This window comes from Rhopalosiphum padi, chromosome 2 (genome assembly GCF_020882245.1).
Source record: "Rhopalosiphum padi isolate XX-2018 chromosome 2, ASM2088224v1, whole genome shotgun sequence".
NCBI classification, from domain to species: domain Eukaryota; kingdom Metazoa; phylum Arthropoda; class Insecta; order Hemiptera; family Aphididae; genus Rhopalosiphum; species Rhopalosiphum padi.
The window spans coordinates 88,226,920-88,249,921 of record NC_083598.1 but is presented as its reverse complement, the minus strand read 5'-3'; the positions used below and the strand labels follow the sequence as shown (position 1 = coordinate 88,249,921).

The following is a 23,002-nucleotide window of genomic DNA, read 5'->3' as shown; positions in this document are numbered from 1 at the left end:
AAATTATATATTTCTCTGATTCCAAAGTTGCTTGACGAGCAATTTAAAAAAACATTATATTACCTACTTGGTATTATTGGCTGACGGGCCGTCTCCGTTTAGAATATTTTTTTCACAACCAATAATTCATCATTGAATTCAAATTTAAAACATCCATTTCAGTGAGACCCATTCGACATTTATGCATGTTGTACAGGAAAGTCGTACCAACGCACTCGCCCGTTTTTTTTGTATTACCTACTAACTACTTATTTATATCGAAAAATAATAATGATATTACACAGTAATTAAAAATAGGGTTATAAAGATTGAGTGATTCTTTTCCATGGGTTTACGCGTTTTTTTTTAAATTTTATAAATATTTTTTTTTTTACAATAAGTAGAAATGATGAAATATTAATGAAATAAGATTAAATAAATTAAATAAATCAGCTATATTACAGAGTTCAAACAGAAGACTTCAGAGGAGAATTAATCTAGTTACGGAACTTTGTAACATGCCGACATGGGAAGTTTAGTCAATCTGCAGTAAGTCACTATACCAAGTTAGGTTAAGCACCTTCTGAGGTCACCAAGAATAGTGGGACCAAAAATCGATTAGTCAGAAAATCAAAAAATATATCTGTACCCAGTACTCAGCCCAAAAATATGTATATGTTAAAAAATAATAATAATAATAAACACGCGTCGTTGTAAAATCATTACATTCATATTGCTCCGCTCAGAATCTATAATATGTAATTCCTGCTTCAACTCCGAAAATTAGTTATAGTATTATGCAATGTAATATTGAAAAAAATAATATACATAAATTTATTCTTCAAAACATCAGTAAAATGTAATGTAGGAAAAAGTATTATGAAATGTACGTTCGTATAAATAATATTACAGTAGGCAAATAAGTCGGTATGTACCTACCTACCTATTTATAATATTAATGTATAATTCTCCTTTTTTAAATAATACCATGACAGGATTTCAATAAATAAAAATGTCAAATCATCAATAATTGAATGGTTGATTATAATTAATAATAATAGTACTAAGCATAATCTTTATTGTTTTATTTAAAAATTACATTGATAATAAAAAATTAGTGTTGAAATACATTGAATATTCATACATATTATAGACATGCCGTGTACATACATTTATGAAAAATATCAGAGAGTTGAAGTGTTGTGATAGTACGAGCTGTAAATGTTAGGGTTAATTACATAATAATTATTTTTGAAGAATTGTTTTAATTATAAAATTAATATGTAAAAAGATAAATGTATAATATAATACACGATTATCGAAACTAAAACCCTGATTAAATAAACAACAATTAATATAATTCAATCAATTACATTTTATTGAAATTAAATGCCGTCTTACCGCATAATTCTATACGGTACATTTCAGCAAGTACCTTATTCATTTATTTATTTGACGTTGATCTCTACGTTTGACTAGACGCACAACAATCCACATATTATTATTATTATTTTCAGTACAATATATAACTACGTACGAATTCTACTAAAAACCAAAATGAAGACATCTTACATTATTGCTTCAATTGCGTTGTTCGCATTTTTATCAGGTGAATATAAATTTTTTTTCGATATAAGTAACAATAATGACATGTAAAATTGTGTTCCTATTATACAGAGATACGAAACAACTATTTTTACATATTGATGTACACATACTGATTTTGGATTTGATTATAGGGCTGATATTAATATATCATATATATAGCTTATATACATTACAATAAGGATGTTAATAAACGTCATATTTATTAATCGTAGGTACAATTTTAAAACAGTATTAGGTATATTATTATAGGAATTTTTATATATATTTTTTTATTTCAAGTACTATCAACTAGTAAATTTAATGATATGTTTAAATGTTGACATTTTGAAATTTGAGCATGCCTACTACCACTACAGCGTGTAAAAAGTAAAAATAGTTTCGAAATGTAAAAACGTTTTATTAATGGTGAATAATTCAATAACTTAATAATAGTATAGATATTGTTATAATATTAATATTTAATAGTATGTATATTAAAGGTTTTTTGTTTTTGAACAAATAGATTAAAATGTTATTTGTTTATGAAGAAAACGAGTAAATTATTACATCTATGATAAATCAATGTTTAATCAATTTTGAATTACTGACAGTTTCTCCGATTAGGGACATAATATTCAGTGCATTTAATAGATACCATATCTGTATTATAATTTTATATAATTTTTCTTACATTGAAACTTGTTGTTGATAGATACCTATAGTACCTATGCATTGATATCAATACCTCGCTATTTTTACTTTTAGAACATTGCAAGTTGCAACTAATTATTTTGATTCACCCTACAAATCTTCTATATATTGAAACCATGCGGTGAAATTTATAGTGGTGCAGTGCATTCTATACTAATATTAATCAAACTTTTAAACGGCATCCATAAAACTATCTAAGATTAGCTATTTTTATTTTAGGATACCTTCAATATATTAACAATGTACCTATTTAATAAAATTGTATGTGTTTTAATTAGGTATTAAAAAAAATAACAACCTTTAATTTGTGGTAAGGAAAAAAATTATTTTCATTATTCATAATTTAATTTCTAGGGTTTTGGTTAGGACTTGTGGTGAATCATATGTAATTAATGACTAAAGTAAACAGTTATCATAAAATTAAGGCCACAGGCGCATCGACGTCTATGTGTGCGTGTCCTGCACAGCATATTATACGCGACATGCTACATATCTATCGTCGTATTACTCAATACTCGTATTAGCATAATTATTTGTATTTATAAAATATTTCAGAAATAAGCTGTTCAGATAATTGCGTTAAATTCAATGTCAGATGCCTTGAGGACAGCGACTGTTGTTCTGGTAAATGCTATCTTTCAGGCAATCCAAACAATAGATACTGCATGGAATCCAATAATACAGCGCCTGAGTATAAAGGTATAATATCGTTAATACTACACACGCGGAAATAAAATAAAATCTTTTAATAATATTTGTTTTTTTTTTGTTTCACGACATAAAGTTGAAAACGGTACGTGTTTATATAGTAATTCGTCGTACAGCAAAAATGCCAGCGATACGGCATACGACACGTTTGGAGTTCATGCAGCCCACGCTTTATTGCCACCTTATACAAAAGTCCAAGTAACATACAATAACAAGACCATAGATGTCATAATAAATGGCTTTACAAACACAACCAATGGCACCCTTCTGAATTTATCCAGAGAAGCGGCGGATAAGTTAGGCATTAATGAAGGAGAATTAGTTCCTTGTTCCATGGGTGTATATGAACCCGAACCAAATTATTCTCACATTAAAAAAATAATTGGGCTTACTGCGTCATTTTTTACCGTAATATTAGTCGTAATGTATATGTTGTAAAATAGCTACTACGATAGAGTTTACACGTTTATCTCATACGATAAATGTGTTTATCGTATTATTGTTACATTAATTTTATTTTTAAATATCCAATTAATTTTAGTTATTAAAACTGTTTGTAATAAGTCAGAAGTATATTATTATTAATTATTTCAGCATTCTGATATTGTAACTCTTTTCACGTTTACGTGTACATACATTATATATATTAGAATTAAATCAGAAAATACATTTCGTTTATTTTATAAACAAAATACTACACAGATTGATCGCGGAAATCGCCTCATATACATATACCATATACTATAACATATACTCATAGCATATAGCACATATACTACATACAATATTGAATATATTAAAATAAAATAGCAATTGAACTTTCATGCTCGATAATTATCTAAGTACACAACAGGGGCGTAGCGTGCATGTAAGCACTGTAAGCACTGCTTACACTTTAAATCAAAGGAATAATAAATTAGATCACGACTAATATTAAGACTATAATATAACATAATATTATTATATTATAAGTAGGTACATAATAAATGATTAAATTTTAAAATTTTATTTTTATTTATAAAATATTTAAAGTTATTGGTAGTAAATAGTGGTTATTGTTATTGTTATGTTTGTGTCGTGTACTGTGTACTATATTTAGGGAAAATTATCGATTGACGGTCTATTTTTAATCCATTATGTTAACGGCATATCATAATACGATTTGTAGTGTAACACATTCTGAAATTGCTTACGCGGAACTGTTGTTTACGAATAGCCTATAACGTCATAGAGTCATAGAAGGGGTCACGTATTTAACTAGCGTTTGTAAGCACATTTGATATTGCTTACGCGAGAAACAAGAAGCGACCAGCACGTAATCCGACGCGTTGTAGACTGTAGCCGTTTTTTCTTATTTACACAGTACACTGTCATTCGCCAAATAGACTTTTTAAGTAATATACATTCTTTATTTTATCGAATTTATAACATAGATTGATTGGCAAGTACCTCAAATTTAAATTTAAACGATAATAATTATTGTAAATGTATTATTGAACAATTATTACAAAAATCTTTTGGAACTAACTCATTTTCTGAAAAACAAAATATTATAAATAAAGAAAAATCTCAAAAACTTTACTGTTGGCCTTGTATTTTATTTTCACGTGAGTCAAACGTTTGGTCAAAATTTGGTTTTGATGATTTAAATAATTATCATAATTTATATAGTATTTAATCACTTTTGAAAAAAAATATCACTGCTTACATTCTTTTAATACCCACGCCACGCCACTGGTACACAATCATGCATTCATGCAATATAACCCATTGAGTGATGGTGTATAATGAATTTATGCTATTAATTATTGTAGGATCATTAAAGCACAGCTATCTATGTTTAATTGTGATATATACCACTCATCTTATTAATATGATGGAGTTTAGACAGTTTTTAATTCAAATGTCATTTGAATACCCCTCACACTTTCAATTACCTACGGATATCATATCATTCACTTTAATTATAACTCCTATTATTTATAATCAATATTATTATTATAAAAACAGAATATTTATATCTGAGTTTAAAATTATTATCTGTAAGAACTTTTGCTTTTATTTTAAATTGCAAAATTATTAAAGTTCAATCAGCGTAACTAGGTCCTTAACATCTCAATTTTAAATCAAGTCTTCAGGGAAAAAAATCTTCACTAAAGGTTCTATGTGTTTAATAGTTAATAATTATATATATATAATATTAATATTAATATTTCAGATTTTATGGTTAAGTATATCTTGGTAAGTGATTATTCCAGTTTTTTAGAAACGGTCTTTACGATGTACGTCAATATTATAAAATAGTATTATATAGACATAAGTTATTTTTCTCGTATTTATCAGTGTTCGCACTAGGGGCTCCTCACACTGCGGTTGGCACCTAGAACTCGCACACCCTGGACCAGGTACAATAGAGCTAATATAAATATTATACAAGTGAATTATAATAGGTGAATATAATAGATCTTTATTATAATTAATACCAATAAAATAATATATTAGCTGAGATGATCAGTCTCAGACTAATAAAACATATAAAATAACAAAATATCTGTCAAACTGATAATAATATATTAATTACATATATTCTGTCCCATACCAGAATATATGAAAAATAACAATAAATCAATAAAATATACTCTGTCCCATACCAGAGTATATAACAAAACGAATAACAATATTATAACATGTATATCATATATATAGATATATAATATACGTAATACAACGAACTATATGTATTAGCTTTATTATAATAATATTAAATACGGCAATAGCCAAGGGGGGAATGAGACAACTGCTCAATACATAAATAATAATACAAGGGGGTGGTGCTGAGCTGCATCTTGAGCTGACTGGAACGACTTGAGCTGATGGAAACCACGAGGTTTTGAGTCCGAACTGAACGGTGTGAATAAATATAATAGTTACCACACTAATACTGCTGCGAGCTGCAAAGGCAATGAGCTGCGAACTGCTGGAGCTTGTTGTCAATTGTCAACGAGACATATGACCTAATATGAATGATCTTCCAAAATGAGCGTTTTCACGGAACGGTGCATTGGACACAACCACAAAATGGCGTCGTCTTATTGCGAACGGCAAAAAGGTAAGAAGACAGAACTGTCCGATAGAACGGCAACGGAAAAACAGAACGAGTGATAGCCGCCCAACCAACGCGACGTCAAAAACATCGCGACCGTTGCGAGCTGCAAGTAGGCGACCGGGGTGAAGAGGAGCGTCTCTTCAGTAGTGTTACCAACCTGGGGCAGTGGGACTGGGCAACACGAACTCAGGTTGACGAAGTCCGAACAATCAGTTTATCAGTAGATAATAAAATACTGGGACGTTTGGCATCGACTATTTTAGTCATATCCATCTCAAAGAAATCCTAAGTACGCCACTGACTAGATGGATAACATTGAATAAGTTTCAATTTTAAAAAATATCTATAGTGACGAGATTCAATATTTCAATGGTAGACTTGTTATAAAAACTCATGTACCTAGTGTTTTTTTTAATTATTATACTTAAATAATGTTATCTAAGAAAATGTCTACGAACACAACTGTGAAAAATTAAACAAAAGAGTTTTCTAGACAAAAAATTAGTAATCGTGTTAAAAGAAAGCTGTGTGCTGTGTTTGTTTAACAATAATTATAAATACTATAAACTAGCATACATATTTTTCGGGAGACTACTCAGTTAAACTTCACGTGATGTGTCTTGGATGACTATTATAGGCTGGAGAGACTCAACTCAAACAATCAAAAAATATTTGACGGACTCAATTCCAATAACCCAAAAGTATTCGTAGAACTCAAATTTACTGGCTTGCTGCATTTGATAGGTACTAACTATAGAGGTATATAAGAGTGCCTTCATCCCCTTTTCAAAAACATATATTTATAATCTACTTGTATACTATAATACGGTAAGTTAATATGACAATATCAACAAAATTAAAATAACACAAAATTATACAGGTGTAAAGAAAATATTCTTTAATATTATAAACATATCAAAAAATAAAATATAATGTTGATATAATATACAGAATTATTTATACTTAAATTTTATAATTATATTTTAATGACAATATTATGCTTGGTTATAGTTGGTTAAAAATAACTTATTTTTATTAGCTGATAGGGTAGCATTATTAGTAGCGGTAATAGATAATACTGAATATTGTTTAATTATTTATAATCTATTGAATCTTGATTCTTGAACATTATTGTAATGTGAAAAATAATGTCTTTTCGAACTAGGGCAACTCCGAAACCAGAATCATTAATATTATATATTTATATTTATAAGAATATCTTAATAACTCACTCATCTAAGTTCAATTTACGAATCGTTTTATCATATTTAAGACTTAATACCTAGCTAATTCAATAATTCATAATTATATTTATTGTAAAAATATTTTAGATTATGCTATAAGTAAAAATGTAATTTAAAATCCATTGTAAACATTAATATACAAATCACACATGCAGTTGTACCTATAATATGTTTTATTCTAAGTACACTATAATATGATAATTATGTTCCATATAAATATAATAGCAAACAAAAGATGCTTGAAAATGTTAACAAAAAATATATTTGTAAATAATTTCAACTTTTTAATTTGGTACGTTGATATATTTACATAATAATAACACATTATATCAAATCGATTTTAAAGCTGGTTTTACATGACGCGAACCGCAACGTTCGCAAGGTAAATAAAGCGCTGTACAACTTTAAGGCAAACATTCGCTTAAAATCAAACACAATGCATTTCGAGCGAATTTTCGAGTCCTACAAAACCAGCTTGAATATTGAATGTTGAACGATTATGTATAATGTCTAGTGTTTACAATTAATGGCAAAATTAAAACAAAAAATTATTTTAACTAAAGTATAATAATGTATTACAATAATAATAATTGTTAAAATAATAAATTAATAATTTATTTATTATTTATCAATGTGTTTATTTTTTCATACTATTAGAAACATTGCTGTCACATAAAATATAATAATTCCAATAGGTTTTAGAAGAGGATAATAGTCGACTTCTGAAGTCACTAATTGCAAGTTACAATCAAACAATCCTTCTGTTTCAATGCCTAACTCCTTTGCTGCATCTCTTGATAATTCCAAAATCGAATTATTTTTATTTTCTACATATTGATGGGTTATTCTTACAGTTATAACTTTGTCGTTATGCTTCACTTCGACCATTGAGTTGGTTGGTAATAAAGGATGCGAGGCAAATAATCCGAATGATTGAGACATATGTCGATCAAGTTTTTCGTCTTCCGGTTTATAGTATGAACATTTACCTTTTTGAACTTTTTGTCATAAAATAAAAAATCAAATATTAATAAAATTATTGTCAGTTAAGATAAGTGATATTAATAAAATTTAAAAATTGGTACTTTTTGTTTGATCTATACTTGAAGTTTCCAGACAAATTCTATTGTGTATATAGCCTGTCATTAGGCATTTTCCAGAGCAGCAGTCAGTATGATTTAAACATCTTTCAAAATCGCCAGTACAAGTGGAATTCAAACCTGACGATTCACAATAATTACTTGAAAAGTAATGATTAGACACAATTTTTCATACTATTATGAACTAAGTACCTATTCTTAATTTAAATTTATTTATTTTCTTAGTGAAATGAAGATTATAATTTATCTTAAACAAGTGTCAAGTAGACATCTAATAAGTAATAGGCTCAATAAAATTTGTAGTCTCAAGCAATTGTAACGATTATTAACGATAAAAAATTTGGTCATTTTTTAGAATAACATAATATATTGATAAAAGTATATATATATATATAAATATTATATATGTATATTTATAAATGATTATAAGTGATTGTATAAATGTATAATAAGAATAAGTAATAATATTCATTGTATAAATAATTTTCTCATTTTTTTCAAAATCAGCTAAAACGAATTAATTTACAATTAAATAAAAGCGCTAAGTAATGTCTTTATTATTCTTTTGTATTTTAACAAACGATAATATTTCAAAAAAAATATTTAGCAAATATTTTCGTTAAACATGACTTATAGCACAAAAACAATAAAACAGTTTTTATTTACCTGATATAGTAAAGATTACGAACAATGCAATTGAAACAACTGAAAATTTCTTCATTTTCCTAAGTCAAATTAATGATGGGTATTAATGTAAAAAATAAAATTTTTCTTAATAATGCATAAATCAAACAAATAGATTGACGTCAAATTAAACAATGAACCCAGAAACGTAATGATGGTTTGTTAGGCGTATTTTATACTGCCAAAGTAAGATATAATAAATCGATTGAATTATATACTATTATTAGTCGTGTATTTAATGACTTAGTTTCTTCCAACACTTATTGGTGTACATGCATTATATATTTACATAATATCTATAATAAATGATTTAATCTATAATTGAAACAATAATCATTATTCATTAACCCAAATAACACCTTGTAGTAATTTATACGAATAAAAGCAACCCAGCAAGTTATCGACTCTCAAAAATATCCCAACTGTTTGAAATAATAATTCGCATTTGACTTGAAAATTATATTTATTTAACAGATGATACTTCTTCACCACTTATTCTGTTCTAAATATATTCACTAAACGACTAAACGACATCGAAATTTTCTGCTTTACTAAACGCACGTTAATAAAGGGTTAGGTATTACTCATACACTAGAGCTGTATTCTTAGATTACACTCAAACATTTGACAAAAAAAATAACTTCTATATTTTAAATTTTAAGTTAAAAAAAAATCGAGAAACTCGTTCTGCTGTGTATAATAGGCTAAAACAAGAGTATAAAATTTAAATTCAATGATAAATAATAACAGATTATATTTCCCAAAAGATGTTATTATGTATACATTAATCGATTTGTTCAGAATCTAAAATCTAAGAAAGTAAGATACTAGTGTATCTCCTTTACCTGGTTAATCTATATAACATGGCATTTCACGACTTTAAAAATATATCAATTGCTTAAAATTACATTAAAATATTATTGAACACATTCTAAATACAATAAAATTAACCTATTCAAAAATAACACAACATCATTGACTATATTAATCTTCCTCGACATCCTTGATTTAAAATAGATCCATTTGACATTTATACTCATTATACCTCAATAAAATGTAACTGCAATATATTATAATTATAATATATTTCTTATATTCCCATACTAACATTAAAATAATAATGATTATAAGTGATTATTATATTATTACGAACAATTACCAATACTGTACATATGTAGCTAAACATATGTGTTACGATTGTCAAATCAATGTTATAAAAAAATACTATTCATAACTTATCATATAGTCTATATAACAAAAATTCTAAATTATTCTTAAAGTACATGTTCATGTATGTAAAAATTCCAACACTTTGAATTACTAACAGAAATTGTAAATTCTAGTTGTTAAGTGGATCTTTCCCACATTACTTGTGGAAAGTATGAAAAATGATTTATTACTATTATAACATATATTAATATATTGTATTAAATATTAATACATGAAACAAATTAACTATAGTCAATAACACTTTTGATTATCACTGTTTTCAAAACACTATTTAAACTTCAATATCAAAATAATTATGAACACAAAAGATATCATTGTTTTGAATAATAATGGTTTTAAGTACCTCATTTATAATCGTAAATCAAAATGATATATATTATGGCATTGCCGCGTAAATCAACAACATTTAGTATCGCTTATTGTTTATATATTTTCATATTTGTTGGCCATTAATTCTTTTAGATTCTTAATGGAGCGATAAATTTATTAATTTTATAATGTTATGTTGATTGTAGTGTTCGTAATTATCGCAAACACTATAAATAGTTGAATAAATGCGTCAATCTTCAACTCAGAGCGTGGTTTTACATAGAAAATTGAATTTACTCAGTAATTTGGGGAGTCAAAAGTAAGAATTCTCAATAATTTACAAAATAACCGGCAAAAAAGAAAAAAAACTAAAAGAAAACTGGAACATTTGCGCAAAACTTATGTTTGTGACAAATTAATTTAATTTTTTTTATTCGTATAATTCAAATTCAACCATAGATATTTAAAATTTTCATTACATTTTTGTATTATAATAAACTATATACACGTAATAAAATATTCAAAACATTTTGACTCTTTTTTTTTTATAAAAAATAAAGATTTCAACAACTAGGTCATTAGCCTGCGGTTGTGTATTTTAACTCTTATTAAGCTGTATAATATGGATATTTGAAATGTCAATAATGTATGTTTTTTATATGCTTGTAATTATTTATTTGGTTAAATTTCTTAAAAATGTAATACAATATCTATTCTTAAATTAGTTGTTTTTATAGATGCAAATTTTTTTTTATGCCTTTGAAGTTTAAATGTTGACAAAATTCGTCAATAATACATACAATTTAATTATAAACAATTTTGTGAATTTTGTCAAATTTTTATAAGAAATAATCATGTTTTTTTTTTGTTTTAGTATGAAGTACTTTTGAGGAATATTATAATAAATTTTCAATTCTTGATCATAAAATATGAATATTTTATATTTGTTTTTATTACACAACTGTTTATAACATATTAAATAATCAATAAAATACCTATTTTAATTGTTATGACTAAGAATTAAGAATGTATTCTAGTATTTTACTAAAGTATTTCTAATACAACTGGAACTAAAAAAAACATGATTAGGTATTTCTTATATATTTGAATTTAAAATTTGGTCAAAATTATATATTAAAATATATTATCTTGTTATGTAATTTAAAAATATTTGTCCGGGCTTAAAACTTGTATGGGTATTTTAATTTGACTATACACAATATTACAGTATTAAAATATGAAGATTAGTTTTAAGATATTACTTATCAATACCTATACACACTGTTTTACGGTAAGGTGCTATTGACTGTAAAGCTAATTATAATAATATAATACGAATATATTATGATACAAATGGTTAACGATATTTTTCCCGAATGAACTTTCCCGAACGGTATTTTATCCGAAAACCCAAAACCTTTTTTCCCGAACAAATATAATATACTATTATAGTAATTAAATATTAATATAATAAATGCTATTTTTTAGCAAAAATTGAATCAATCTATTGTATTATTAATTAGAAAATAAATTACTTTTATAGCAATCTCAAAAAATATAACATTAGTTATACTTGGTGATATAGATTAAGGATGACGAACACGTCTTTGCTCAAAATCGTTTTTTGTATGCAAGATATCATTGAATTTAAATTTATCACGTATATTACAGTGAACCATTCAATACCTTAGTTGGTGTATAACAGAGTGATGGTTACCCGTTTGCCTCCTTTTTTTGTAATTCGTATTTCGTTCATATATACACATGTATATGTAAGTTCATATTATGGCTACGGCTATCGAGGGATATATTAAATAAAACAGACACGTTGTGGTATTATTTTATCATAATTTTTTATCAAGAAAAACAATTTGCCATTAAAAACTAATACTATTGAAATAATTTAGAGTAGTTGAATTCTATTTGCTTTTTTCATTTCGAGGATAAAATGATTTGTTGTCAACTAACTGATAAATTAATTTTAACATGGACACTAAACAGATTAACGTTCAACACAATTTAAATCTCCGCTAGTTATTTATATTTATATTATTATATAACATACTTTTTCTGTTTTTCATATATTTTCAAAATAAATATAGCTTTTTAATTATTTATTAACAACATTTATATCAGGAAATCATAGAAAATTAATTGAAACGACTGAATCATATGGTACATCACATATTATGTATTATATTTAATTATAAATTAATTGATTTCATCATATTTGTTATTTAACTTTTTAGTATCGTTATAATTGTGATTGATTCTGTCCTAGTATACACTTATTAATTTACGCTAATATTGATTGTAAAAATTAAAAACTAAATTTTTTACTGTGATCTTGTAATCACTTATCAGTTAGTTATATTTTTCAGTAGATTGTTAACAGTGGTGTTCCCATGAATTTTTTTGAGAGTATACTATATCATCAAATACGCATGTATTATGGATTTATGGGCATACGCAGTTACCCATAATATTGAAAAAAAATCTTGAGAGTATACGGCGTATATGTAGTATACCCTATGGGAACACCCCTGATTGTTAATTGTTGTACTTCTAAAGTTCTAACTTTTGATTTTATTATTACTGACTTTGTATAAATATATATATATATATTATATTTAATATAAAATATATATGGTAATAACGATTGGTAAGTAATACTTCCATCGTATTAAAAATTACACAGACACACAGACAAAGACATTTATCTAATTCGTTGTATATAGAGGAATTTGTAGAATAATAATAAAATAATTAAATAATATACAATGTATACTTAATAAGTACGTGTGTGTTTACGTAAACTCTTCGACGACCCTATTATTATAATTTAAACATAAAAAAAAGTTGAAAAACGCTTTATATAAATATATAATTTACGGTAAATATATAGTGATATTCTATGTTCTATGTGTGATACTACTGATACCAATACATCACTGGATACTACATATTATAGTATAGGTACACAGTGCAGTATGCAATTCTAATAGTGATCAACAGACGATTTAGTGTCACTTATTGGTCTGTTCGACGTCCAACTTTAAATTGAACATTACCGTTGAAATGATAATCATTCAAACATATAGTCTCAACATTGGTATTCACTGTCCTGCTATATTTATAGTTATTTTATATCTACACATTTTTACTAACGTTCTAATGTTAATATATACTTTTCAACATTACAAAACCTTTAATCGATTTCACAATAAAACTATAACCTGCAGCCTCAAAATTTTTTAAAATAAAGAAAATAGATATAGGTAGTCAACTTCAGCTGTTTTGCAGTAGTTGGTACAATGGTATTCAAACAATGTTAAAAAGTATGATTCATAAAAATATAACATAAGACAATTGTATCCTTATAGGCTTTTTTTTCCCTTAAGTATCTTATAGACTAGAATCAGTAATCATCCTAATAAACATACTTTCAAAATCTTCATAATTGTATTTATATTTGCTAAATAGTTTAACTAGCTTAAGAATATTATAATATTCTTATTTGTATAAATACAAATTGAATACTGTTTGTCGAGAATCGTATTATTTGAGAACGGATAAACCGATTTGACATATATATATATTTTTAATATTCTGAATAGTTCGAATAAAGTTAAACGGAAAGACAAATTGGAAAAGCTCCCTGGGACCCACTCAACGCCTTATGTACAATAGAGCGATTGCCCACTTGCTTACGTTTTTTAACATGATGCATTGTAGAAATCGTACTGCTCAGAATGTAATAATTATCGATATCTAATAATAATGTTCTTTTACCATCCTAATCAGTTTTATTTAAAATGTTTTAAATTTAAATGTATCGCTGATCGTTAAAACGTGACGTAAATTACCCACGTGGGTACCTATGATAAGTCTCAAAATGGCTATCACCATTACGTAGTTAATGTTCATATCATATCAATCATTTTACATATATTACACGTTTATAATGCGAATTCGAAATGCAAGAGTCAGATAGTTTGACAAAACTATATTTTAAAAGAAACCTTTTCATACGTCATGTGAATTATATCCGTCGAAAATTATATAGAATTAATGCAGGAGTTCCATCCGTCCCCTTGTTCATATTTTCAAATTATTTTGGTGATTTGAAGTTGTTGATTTTACCGTGTACAGAAAAGAATGACTAATAGATCAACGCCACTTAAAAAGCATTAATAACTGTCAATTATTTTAATAGCTGGAAAACTAAACACATAATAGTAATTAAAATAAATTAATCGAAACAAAGTACTTGTATGTTCTAGCATCTATAAATCTGCTTATTGACTACAATTACTATGTTAAAGATATTAAATATAATTAGAAATAAATTATTATTTATAAAAATATGACAAATAATGTCTTTAAACATATTGTTATCACTTATCACATAATATAGAACCCACTATAAGGTTAGAATCTAACCATTTACTTATTCAATAAAATATATACATAAGATGAACCTTATATTTTACCTCGTACTTTACTTATATGCTTGCTTATCCAATTTAAATTTTGAAATATTTCAAACTATAGAGTGCAAAATAAATATAGAATTTATTGTACTTAAATATTTTTAACATTGGCTAATATTTGGTCCTTGATTTGATCATCTGAACACTTACTAATTTAATCATTTTGTTTTTTAAAATGTCCAATTTGTCAACTGTCGTATTGGTTAAACCAGATGCAGAACTGCAGTTTCAGTCTAAGTACTAATAGGTACTAATAAGGTACCTACTACTTATTTAATTATAAATCAATGTTGCTTGAAACCATTATTTTAGGAACTATTTTTTTCTTTTTTACCACATAAAATAATAGGTACTTGAATGGTACTTGAATGGAATAAATAGTATAGTTTATTAATAGTTTTCAATAAATTGACAAAATTGGATTAAAATAATTTGTATTTATATTTCATTTTTGTTTGTTTTTTATTTATACAAACAATTATTATTATGATTACATTGATATTTATTTTTATAAGTACATGATAAAAATTAGATAAATAAATACTTAATTTAAAAAAAAGGTTGAGTTCTTAGATTAAACACAATATGTAAACTTTTACAATGCTCGAGCTTAGAATCTAAAGTCTGCATCAAACTAATTTATTCCTTTAAGAAGTGAATTTTAAATTTTGAAATAAATGTATTGTTTAGGTTACTTTTATATAAAACTAAATAATAATGAAAATAAACTAACGTATGGTAATACATAACTAAGATATTTTAGATATTGGTTATTCTCCATTCGGGGTACTATCATATTGCAAGCCATTGTTTCTCCGCTTTTAATATTTAATACCTCTGCTGCTTCTTTGGAAAACTGCAGAATTGCTTTATTTGATTTTAAAGGACTATCGTTTATTGTGACCATTAATTTTTTATCGTTCAGCTTCACTTCGACTATAGTGCCTGATGGTAATATAGCATGGGCAGCATTTAAACCGAATTTGCTATACATATTTTTACTAACAGACACATCTGCCGGTTCGTCATATGCACATATTCCAATTTGTTCTTATTAATGCACAATAAAAATAAAAACAAATTATTATCGTTGTAATGTTTACATCATAAATCATAATACTATTTGTATTATATTTATACATACATATAAAATATATGAATATTATATATACCTTTAGTACTAAAGTAGGATGTTATTGAACTAAATACGTTAGTGTTATCATTACAATATCGTTGAAAGTGAAATAATGAGAAACTACATTTTTGATAACAACAGTCCTTGTCATCTAAACATACCTCATTTATACTTTTACATGAATTATTCTCATCACAGGTTATTCCTAAAACAAATAAACACAAGACATTTTACTCAATAATGTTTAATTACATGCATGTAATTATCAATAATTATTTTAAAGTATAAATGTAGAATGAATAAATCATAAATGCATAGTGTTGGGGTCATAAGAAATTTCAATATTTATTCCAAAAATATTTATGCTGGATGTGGTTTCTTCGTTGTAGCCGCAAAAGAAAAAAAATATAAAAATTTAAATTACCCATCGATACATTATTAAAATTTCATTTTATTCTTGTTTTTTTTTAAATTTATATGAAATTAAAATATCTATTCATATTTTGTACAATAAGTTTAATTGATTACAAGAAGGTTTTTACAGAAGATTTGGTAGGATAAGCCGCCCACTGACTACACTTCTGGGTTGAAGCTATACGGGGTTAAGCTAGATGAGTAAGTAGCAAAAATATTTTAATTTTAATCTTTTGGGCGAGTTACCAAGCATTGGTTTGGTTAGGTTTTTATTCAAATACTTGGGTGGTCAAAGAGTGAGTCGTGGTAGCGTGAATAGAATTTGATAGCAGTCTTAGAACATTTTATTATTAAAAAAAAAATAGTAATAATAATTCCTCGAGGATTCTCGAACCTCAAAGAATAAAAATTATTTACCTGAAATTGTGAATATTAAATATAATGTAATGAAAACACCTGCAGGTTTCTTCATTTTTCTTTTATCGTTAAAATGATATATGACTTTATATTATAATTTATTTACTGGTAACGCATGAGCTGTAAATAAAACAATGAGCAGACTGACTTCTGATTTATGTGTTAGACGTGTTATCTAATGGCATTTAAATTAAAATTAATCAAATAACTAAAACTCAGAACACCATAACGATAGTAATTATGTAATTAATAGTTGATTTTTATATACTTTTGGGTATGTAATATTATTAATTATTTATTATTTGTGTAAATGTTTAGTTATTGCGACATCATATACATTACTGTGTAATTAATAATAATTATAATTTAATAGAAATAAGTACCGATACTAATACAGTAACTTATAGTAACACTATAGATTAGTGGTTCTCAACCGGGAAGAAAATTAAAATCTGTTCCACCAGTGGTTAACTTTAATACTACGCGGGGGGAATACTCAATAACAATAATAATTAAATTACAAGAACAGAACTGATTAAATAAAATAGGGATAAAAAAATTATAAAAAATATAAAATAGACCCAACGTGCTACAAGAAACCATCCTTAAAGTTGAAAATCGAAGAATTTTTTCTACTATAAAAATATCTTCAGACACAAAAAAAAGCAAGTGGGTATACACAAGGTGTCCAGTGTGTCACTATTATAGGTGTGTTAAATTTGAATTTAATGATGAATTATTGTATTCGAAAAACGATTACGAGCGGAAATAGTCTGTCAGTCTGATACATATATATATTTAAAAAACAACAAGTAATACATTATGTATACACTTAATACAATAATATTTATTTTACTTTTAGTATTACAGTAGTTGATTATAATTTTTTCGATAATATTGCATATAATATTTATTATATTATTAGTGGTTAATTATTATGATATAATAGATATTTTAATATTTATATCATATTTTACCAACTTACATATTATATAAGATATAATTCGAAATTTCTGTACTCGTAAACACCGTAAAACAGTAATTTGAGTTCCAACTCTGTAAATGTTATTAAGCGTGATGCGTGAAGTAAATAATAAATACAATTTACCGTAAACATTTTTATGATTTTAACAAATTTGATCAAAATTTGTATTTCAAATGTTTATAAAAAAAATTGTGTCCATTAATTTTTAACCTATTAGCGTTGTGCGTTGTTATTTGGCAGCTGAAATAGACATATATTTTTAGACATTTTTTGTAAGTTTGAAATTATACTTATCGCAATAATGATGATTTGTGTAGTTGAATACGTGTAGATTAAATACCATCATCGATATTTAATAATATTGTCAGAAATTGCGAGATATTATAATGCTTTATATGTACTGTTGACGTTGTTTGTGTAAACTTTGAAATCGCATTCGAGTAAGTAATTTTTTATCATATTATATCGTATGCATTTTTCATGTTTTTTTTACTTAGATACAAAACACATTATATAATATATTCTTATAAATAATAAAAAAAAAATCATAAAAATGGAATACTTCGAAGCGATTGATATTCTTTTAAACGAAGATGCAGTGGGGGATATTTTCATTGAGCCATCAGAACCACATAATATTATTGACATAGAAGCAGATTCGGGTGATTTTGATAGGAGTGAGCCAGTCAAACAGTTGTAACTGGCTTATAATCATTATTATTATTATTATTATTATTCACACTATTATCGACGATCTCACATCTCGTCTGTTACTAGCTAAAAAATATGTCTATCAAACAATTATAGGATAGAATTAAACTACAATAATGATTAACCTCAAAACTCTACTCAACTTCACGAGGAGACTCCATTTAGTTCAACTAATGTATTACTTGACATATTTCAAAGGTGGATTATTGTTAATAAAAAAAAATCTTAATTTAATCCAGACTGGATTAAAAGTGCTAATTTCGATATTGAAAGACCGACATAATTTTCTACTCCAGATTATTCTAAATACTAAAATGTATTTTCTATAGACATTTTTGATAAATTTATCGATGATGAAATTATAAAATATTTTGTAGTAGAAATAAAAAAAATATGCATTATTTTTAAATTGTGAGTTTATAACTGGTGATGAAATAAGATGTTTTTTTTAGTGATTTAATACCTAAGTGGGTGTAATAACATCTTAATATCACTTTTGGCACTTTTCTGATGATTTTAAAAATATAGTTGAAGTCAATAAATGCTTCGAAATAAGTTTTTACAATAAATTATGTTATTTTTTTTATTGCGCAAATAATTCAGAAATAAACTATAATGATAAATGTTGAAAGATTTGCACTTTGGTGGAAATTTAAAAAAGAGAGCTAAAATATAATATTTACATGAATAACTTATTTTCGGGCGCTTCTTTATTTTCATTTTTGAGGTTTCGAGGATACTCTGCAATTGATACTACATATTCGCAAAAATATAATTCCAAAAAAATTGCCCATTGACAAACAAAAAACTTTTTTAAAAACTCCGATTTCATTTTTTGAGACTGTTGTGAAAAAAAAAGATGGACTCTTGTATTTGAGGTGGATGAATAATGCTGTAGTCAGTAGTAACTATGACTTCATCTGCATGTGGTGCACAATAAATTGAACAGGTTAGTACTTTAAATAAGTTATGATAAATGGAAGCTAGAAACTTTTGGCGTTGAATAAAAAGTATACAAATAATAAAATAGGTTATGTAATAACACTATTTTAGACTATATAATATAATGTGACTTGTGAGGAAATTACTATTAAAATACAGTAAAAAATCTTTTCAAATTTGGTAAAAAACTATTTAGGTAAACCTAGTATTAAAACTATTCAATTAAAGTATTATAATTATTCAATTCTTGACTATTTGCTTTAGGTAGTATAAAAACATAAATATCAACGTAAAAAAAACTCAAGTTAAAAATCATAAAAAAATATTTGAGAACAACAATAATGTTGTAAGATCGATTTTCTCATCTAGCAATTATTTAAATTGAACGTAATTTGTGTGAAACTGTGGACTAACGATATTATTGAAAAGTGTGCAGAAATTAAAGCTAAATAACAGAAATTGTTTATTTACTGTATTCTTAATTTAATATATATATTCGTATTTTTATTGTATTTTACTGATTAAAATTAGGTAATAATTATTTATATAGTTTTAAAAAATTCAGAGTTCTGTGGTTTTGTCTATTTATTCGTACTTATTTTATTTAATTAAAACAAATTCGTATAAATACCATTAGTGATAATAAGTAAATAAAATAAAACATGTTTTTTAAGTCTACTGCAATTTTTTTTTTATTATTATTATTAACTATTACAAACTAAAATTATATTGAGATTTAAAGACTATGGATAAAGATTTGTAAATTGTTAAAATTTGTTTATGAGATTAATGTTGGTTAAAAATGTAATGATTTTAGAGATGTTGTTTTCGTTGAGTTTTCTGTAAAATTATTTTATTTTCTTTACCTATGTATATTATAATATTTTATAAAAAAAACCCTAATTTTAAATTGAAATTAGTAATTAGTTAAATACTTACCCAACTTTTTGTGTGATAAAAATGATCATGCTATTAATTATCGTCAAGCAAATATAAATGAATAATGCCATAGACCGAAATAGATAGAAGTTTGGTAGAAGCGTACAAAATATCTCAATAGCTCGTATAACATTAAAAAAAAATGCAGAACAAAATAACATATTATGAATAAAATCAATAATTAAATTTTAATAGCTTTACGTTCAGGGATAGGTAGTGAATCAGGTACATTAAAATAAATTAATCATAATCACGAAAAAACTCAAAATTGGTACAGTATATAAAATCATTTTTAGAATAGGATTATGATGTATCACTTTTTCGATTTCACATGGCACAAATTCTTCATTTGTAATCTGTAATTTTAGAGCCGCTTCATTGGATAAATCTAAAAGTGTTCCATTTGTTCTAGGAATGCGATCGTTTATTGTAACGACTACCGACCTTGTTTCGAATGACACTTTGATTAGTGTATATGGAGGCAAACTATTGTGGGCTGCATTAATATCGCCAAATTCATCATTCAAATAATCGATGTCACTTTCATCTGTCTGCATGTGGAATTCGCAAATTCCTTTTTGATCTATTCAACAAAAAAATTCCAAATTTTAATATAGTCATGGTGATTAATTAAAATAGATCAAATGCATTAAATAATAATATATATACCTCTAGGGTTTGAATCAAAATTAAATCGCAATGATAATTGGTCACAAATGCCGCTTAACCAAAAATATGATTTAAAACAATATTGGGAACAACAATCGTCGTTAAAATAACATATATCATTTAAATTTGTACACAATATAGTTTCTGAAGCATTGCAGGTTATATCTAAAATTGATAATAACAAATATAATAATATTTTAACTTAAAGGATAGCTACAATTTATTACAATTTGCATTTTTAACTAGGTATTTTAAATTAATATGTTTTCATTCACTATTTTTGATTATTATTTATTTATTTATATGTAGTGAATAGTAATGATTTGATTTTTATTTTCGAACAACTTGCATAGGCGATTTCCCCACAAACGTATTTTTGACGGAAACAGAAACATTACGATATCGTAACTCAAAGGTTATGACTTATGAGTTATGACTAATCTGTAGTGATTAACCTATTTACTTTGAATGTGGTTTATTGTATTTTCTTACTCCAATAAATAAATAAAAGTTTTAATAATAGAAAATTAAATTTTAAAACATAAAATATTGAAAATAATACTTGTTTACAATATCTCTACATACAATAATTATATTACACACATAAATCAGTCAGTGGTGTATACACAACATTTTCAAATTTAAGGGGAGACTCAACTCCCACGTGTATGCCACTACTCACTAAGTGTCTAGGTATCGTTATGGTTTCTTTTTTCAGTTTAAATGGGCAACACTGCGAGAATGCTTTCGCAGTACGTTCACGACGTGATATGTTGATTAATAAATATTAATACATTTACGAAGCATTGATTAAATCATTTTTAAATAACATATATTGCCAAATTCCTAAATCTTTAACAAACTCTATAATATATAAATTGGGCATTTCAGCAGAATTTTCTAATCATGTATTTTTAATACATTAAGATACTAATTTTTGTACTTTATTATTATGTACATTGTATAGATTGTGGTTATAAAATAAAAACAAATTTATTTCAAAAACTCATTCCTTTAGGCTCTTATAACTTTAACAATATAATTGATGTGAACTTTAAATTTTATAAAACATATAACTCCAAATACGACCAGAAGCCTTCCTCTATTCTAATTATACTATGAGTTTAATACCCATATAAAAATGTATTTACCTGTAATATTGAAAATTAAAATCAACGCAATCAAAACAACCGAAGGTTTCTTCATTTTTTTTACTAACGAATTTCATTTATGCTTTTTTTCATTAATACTACGTCAAATTATCAACTTATTTCAACGTGAATCAAACAGTGAATAAACGTATAATAATATATTTTCTGTTGCATATACAGACAGATAAAATAATAAATTACTATTGACTTATAATAAGAATATATTATTTAATAGCTAATTTTGTTTATAGTATGCGTAATAATTTGTATAATAGTAGCAACGTTCGATAAGGCGATAAATATGTAGATATTTTATTGAAGTCCTCGCCCGGATCATGCCCAGTTTATACTTTTTATAATATATATAGTATGAAGGTAAAGTGAAATTTATACTTTGATTGCATTTAGTTTTATAAATACCTATTTAAAATATTAATTACAGTGTTTTTTTTATTCAAGTATTGTGTATTATAAATTATTATAATTAG

At 25.7% G+C, this 23,002-nt stretch overlaps 4 protein-coding genes across 4 annotated transcripts; 1 reads left to right on the top strand and 3 right to left on the bottom strand.

Moving 5' to 3' along the window:
* Positions 1-1,411: 1,411 nt before the first annotated feature.
* LOC132922113 (uncharacterized) lies at positions 1,412-3,581 on the top strand. The gene is made up of 3 exons (XM_060985454.1): positions 1,412-1,588; positions 2,833-2,976; positions 3,062-3,581. Exons 1-3 carry the CDS (start codon positions 1,537-1,539, stop codon positions 3,421-3,423), a joined length of 558 nt encoding a protein of 185 aa, XP_060841437.1. The 5' UTR covers positions 1,412-1,536; the 3' UTR covers positions 3,424-3,581.
* A 3,993-nt stretch (positions 3,582-7,574) lies between these two features.
* Positions 7,575-9,301, bottom strand: LOC132922903 (uncharacterized). Its single transcript, XM_060986647.1, has 3 exons — positions 9,102-9,301; positions 8,421-8,555; positions 7,575-8,333 (listed from the first exon to the last, which is right to left on the bottom strand). The coding sequence occupies exons 1-3, from the start codon at positions 9,154-9,156 to the stop codon at positions 7,981-7,983; spliced, it is 543 nt and encodes a 180-aa protein (XP_060842630.1). The 5' UTR covers positions 9,157-9,301; the 3' UTR covers positions 7,575-7,980.
* A 6,267-nt stretch (positions 9,302-15,568) lies between these two features.
* On the bottom strand, positions 15,569-17,286 carry LOC132922805 (uncharacterized). Its single transcript, XM_060986518.1, has 3 exons — positions 17,118-17,286; positions 16,324-16,491; positions 15,569-16,201 (listed from the first exon to the last, which is right to left on the bottom strand). The coding sequence occupies exons 1-3, from the start codon at positions 17,170-17,172 to the stop codon at positions 15,849-15,851; spliced, it is 576 nt and encodes a 191-aa protein (XP_060842501.1). The 5' UTR covers positions 17,173-17,286; the 3' UTR covers positions 15,569-15,848.
* Positions 17,287-20,863: 3,577 nt separating this feature from the next.
* Positions 20,864-22,674, bottom strand: LOC132920825 (uncharacterized). Its single transcript, XM_060983523.1, has 3 exons — positions 22,515-22,674; positions 21,364-21,528; positions 20,864-21,277 (listed from the first exon to the last, which is right to left on the bottom strand). The coding sequence occupies exons 1-3, from the start codon at positions 22,567-22,569 to the stop codon at positions 20,925-20,927; spliced, it is 573 nt and encodes a 190-aa protein (XP_060839506.1). The 5' UTR covers positions 22,570-22,674; the 3' UTR covers positions 20,864-20,924.
* Positions 22,675-23,002: the final 328 nt, after the last annotated feature.

Bases quoted from the DNA above. Each gene is read 5' to 3' on its own strand.
- LOC132922113 (XM_060985454.1), top strand. From the start codon at position 1,537: ATGAAGACATCTTACATTATTGCTTCAATTGCGTTGTTCGCATTTTTA. The intron at 1,589-2,832 runs GTGAATATAAAT...AAAATATTTCAG, and splicing joins GTTGTTCGCATTTTTATCAG to AAATAAGCTGTTCAGATAAT. The intron at 2,977-3,061 runs GTATAATATCGT...CACGACATAAAG, and splicing joins TACAGCGCCTGAGTATAAAG to TTGAAAACGGTACGTGTTTA.
- LOC132922903 (XM_060986647.1), bottom strand. From the start codon at position 9,156: ATGAAGAAATTTTCAGTTGTTTCAATTGCATTGTTCGTAATCTTTACT. The intron at 8,556-9,101 runs GTAAATAAAAAC...GTGAATCGTCAG, and splicing joins CGTAATCTTTACTATATCAG to GTTTGAATTCCACTTGTACT. The intron at 8,334-8,420 runs GTACCAATTTTT...TATGACAAAAAG, and splicing joins AAGTATAGATCAAACAAAAA to TTCAAAAAGGTAAATGTTCA.
- LOC132922805 (XM_060986518.1), bottom strand. From the start codon at position 17,172: ATGAAGAAACCTGCAGGTGTTTTCATTACATTATATTTAATATTCACA. The intron at 16,492-17,117 runs GTAAATAATTTT...TATTTGTTTTAG, and splicing joins TTTAATATTCACAATTTCAG to GAATAACCTGTGATGAGAAT. The intron at 16,202-16,323 runs GTATATATAATA...TGCATTAATAAG, and splicing joins ATCCTACTTTAGTACTAAAG to AACAAATTGGAATATGTGCA.
- LOC132920825 (XM_060983523.1), bottom strand. From the start codon at position 22,569: ATGAAGAAACCTTCGGTTGTTTTGATTGCGTTGATTTTAATTTTCAAT. The intron at 21,529-22,514 runs GTAAATACATTT...TATCAATTTTAG, and splicing joins TTTAATTTTCAATATTACAG to ATATAACCTGCAATGCTTCA. The intron at 21,278-21,363 runs GTATATATATTA...TTTGTTGAATAG, and splicing joins TTTTGATTCAAACCCTAGAG to ATCAAAAAGGAATTTGCGAA.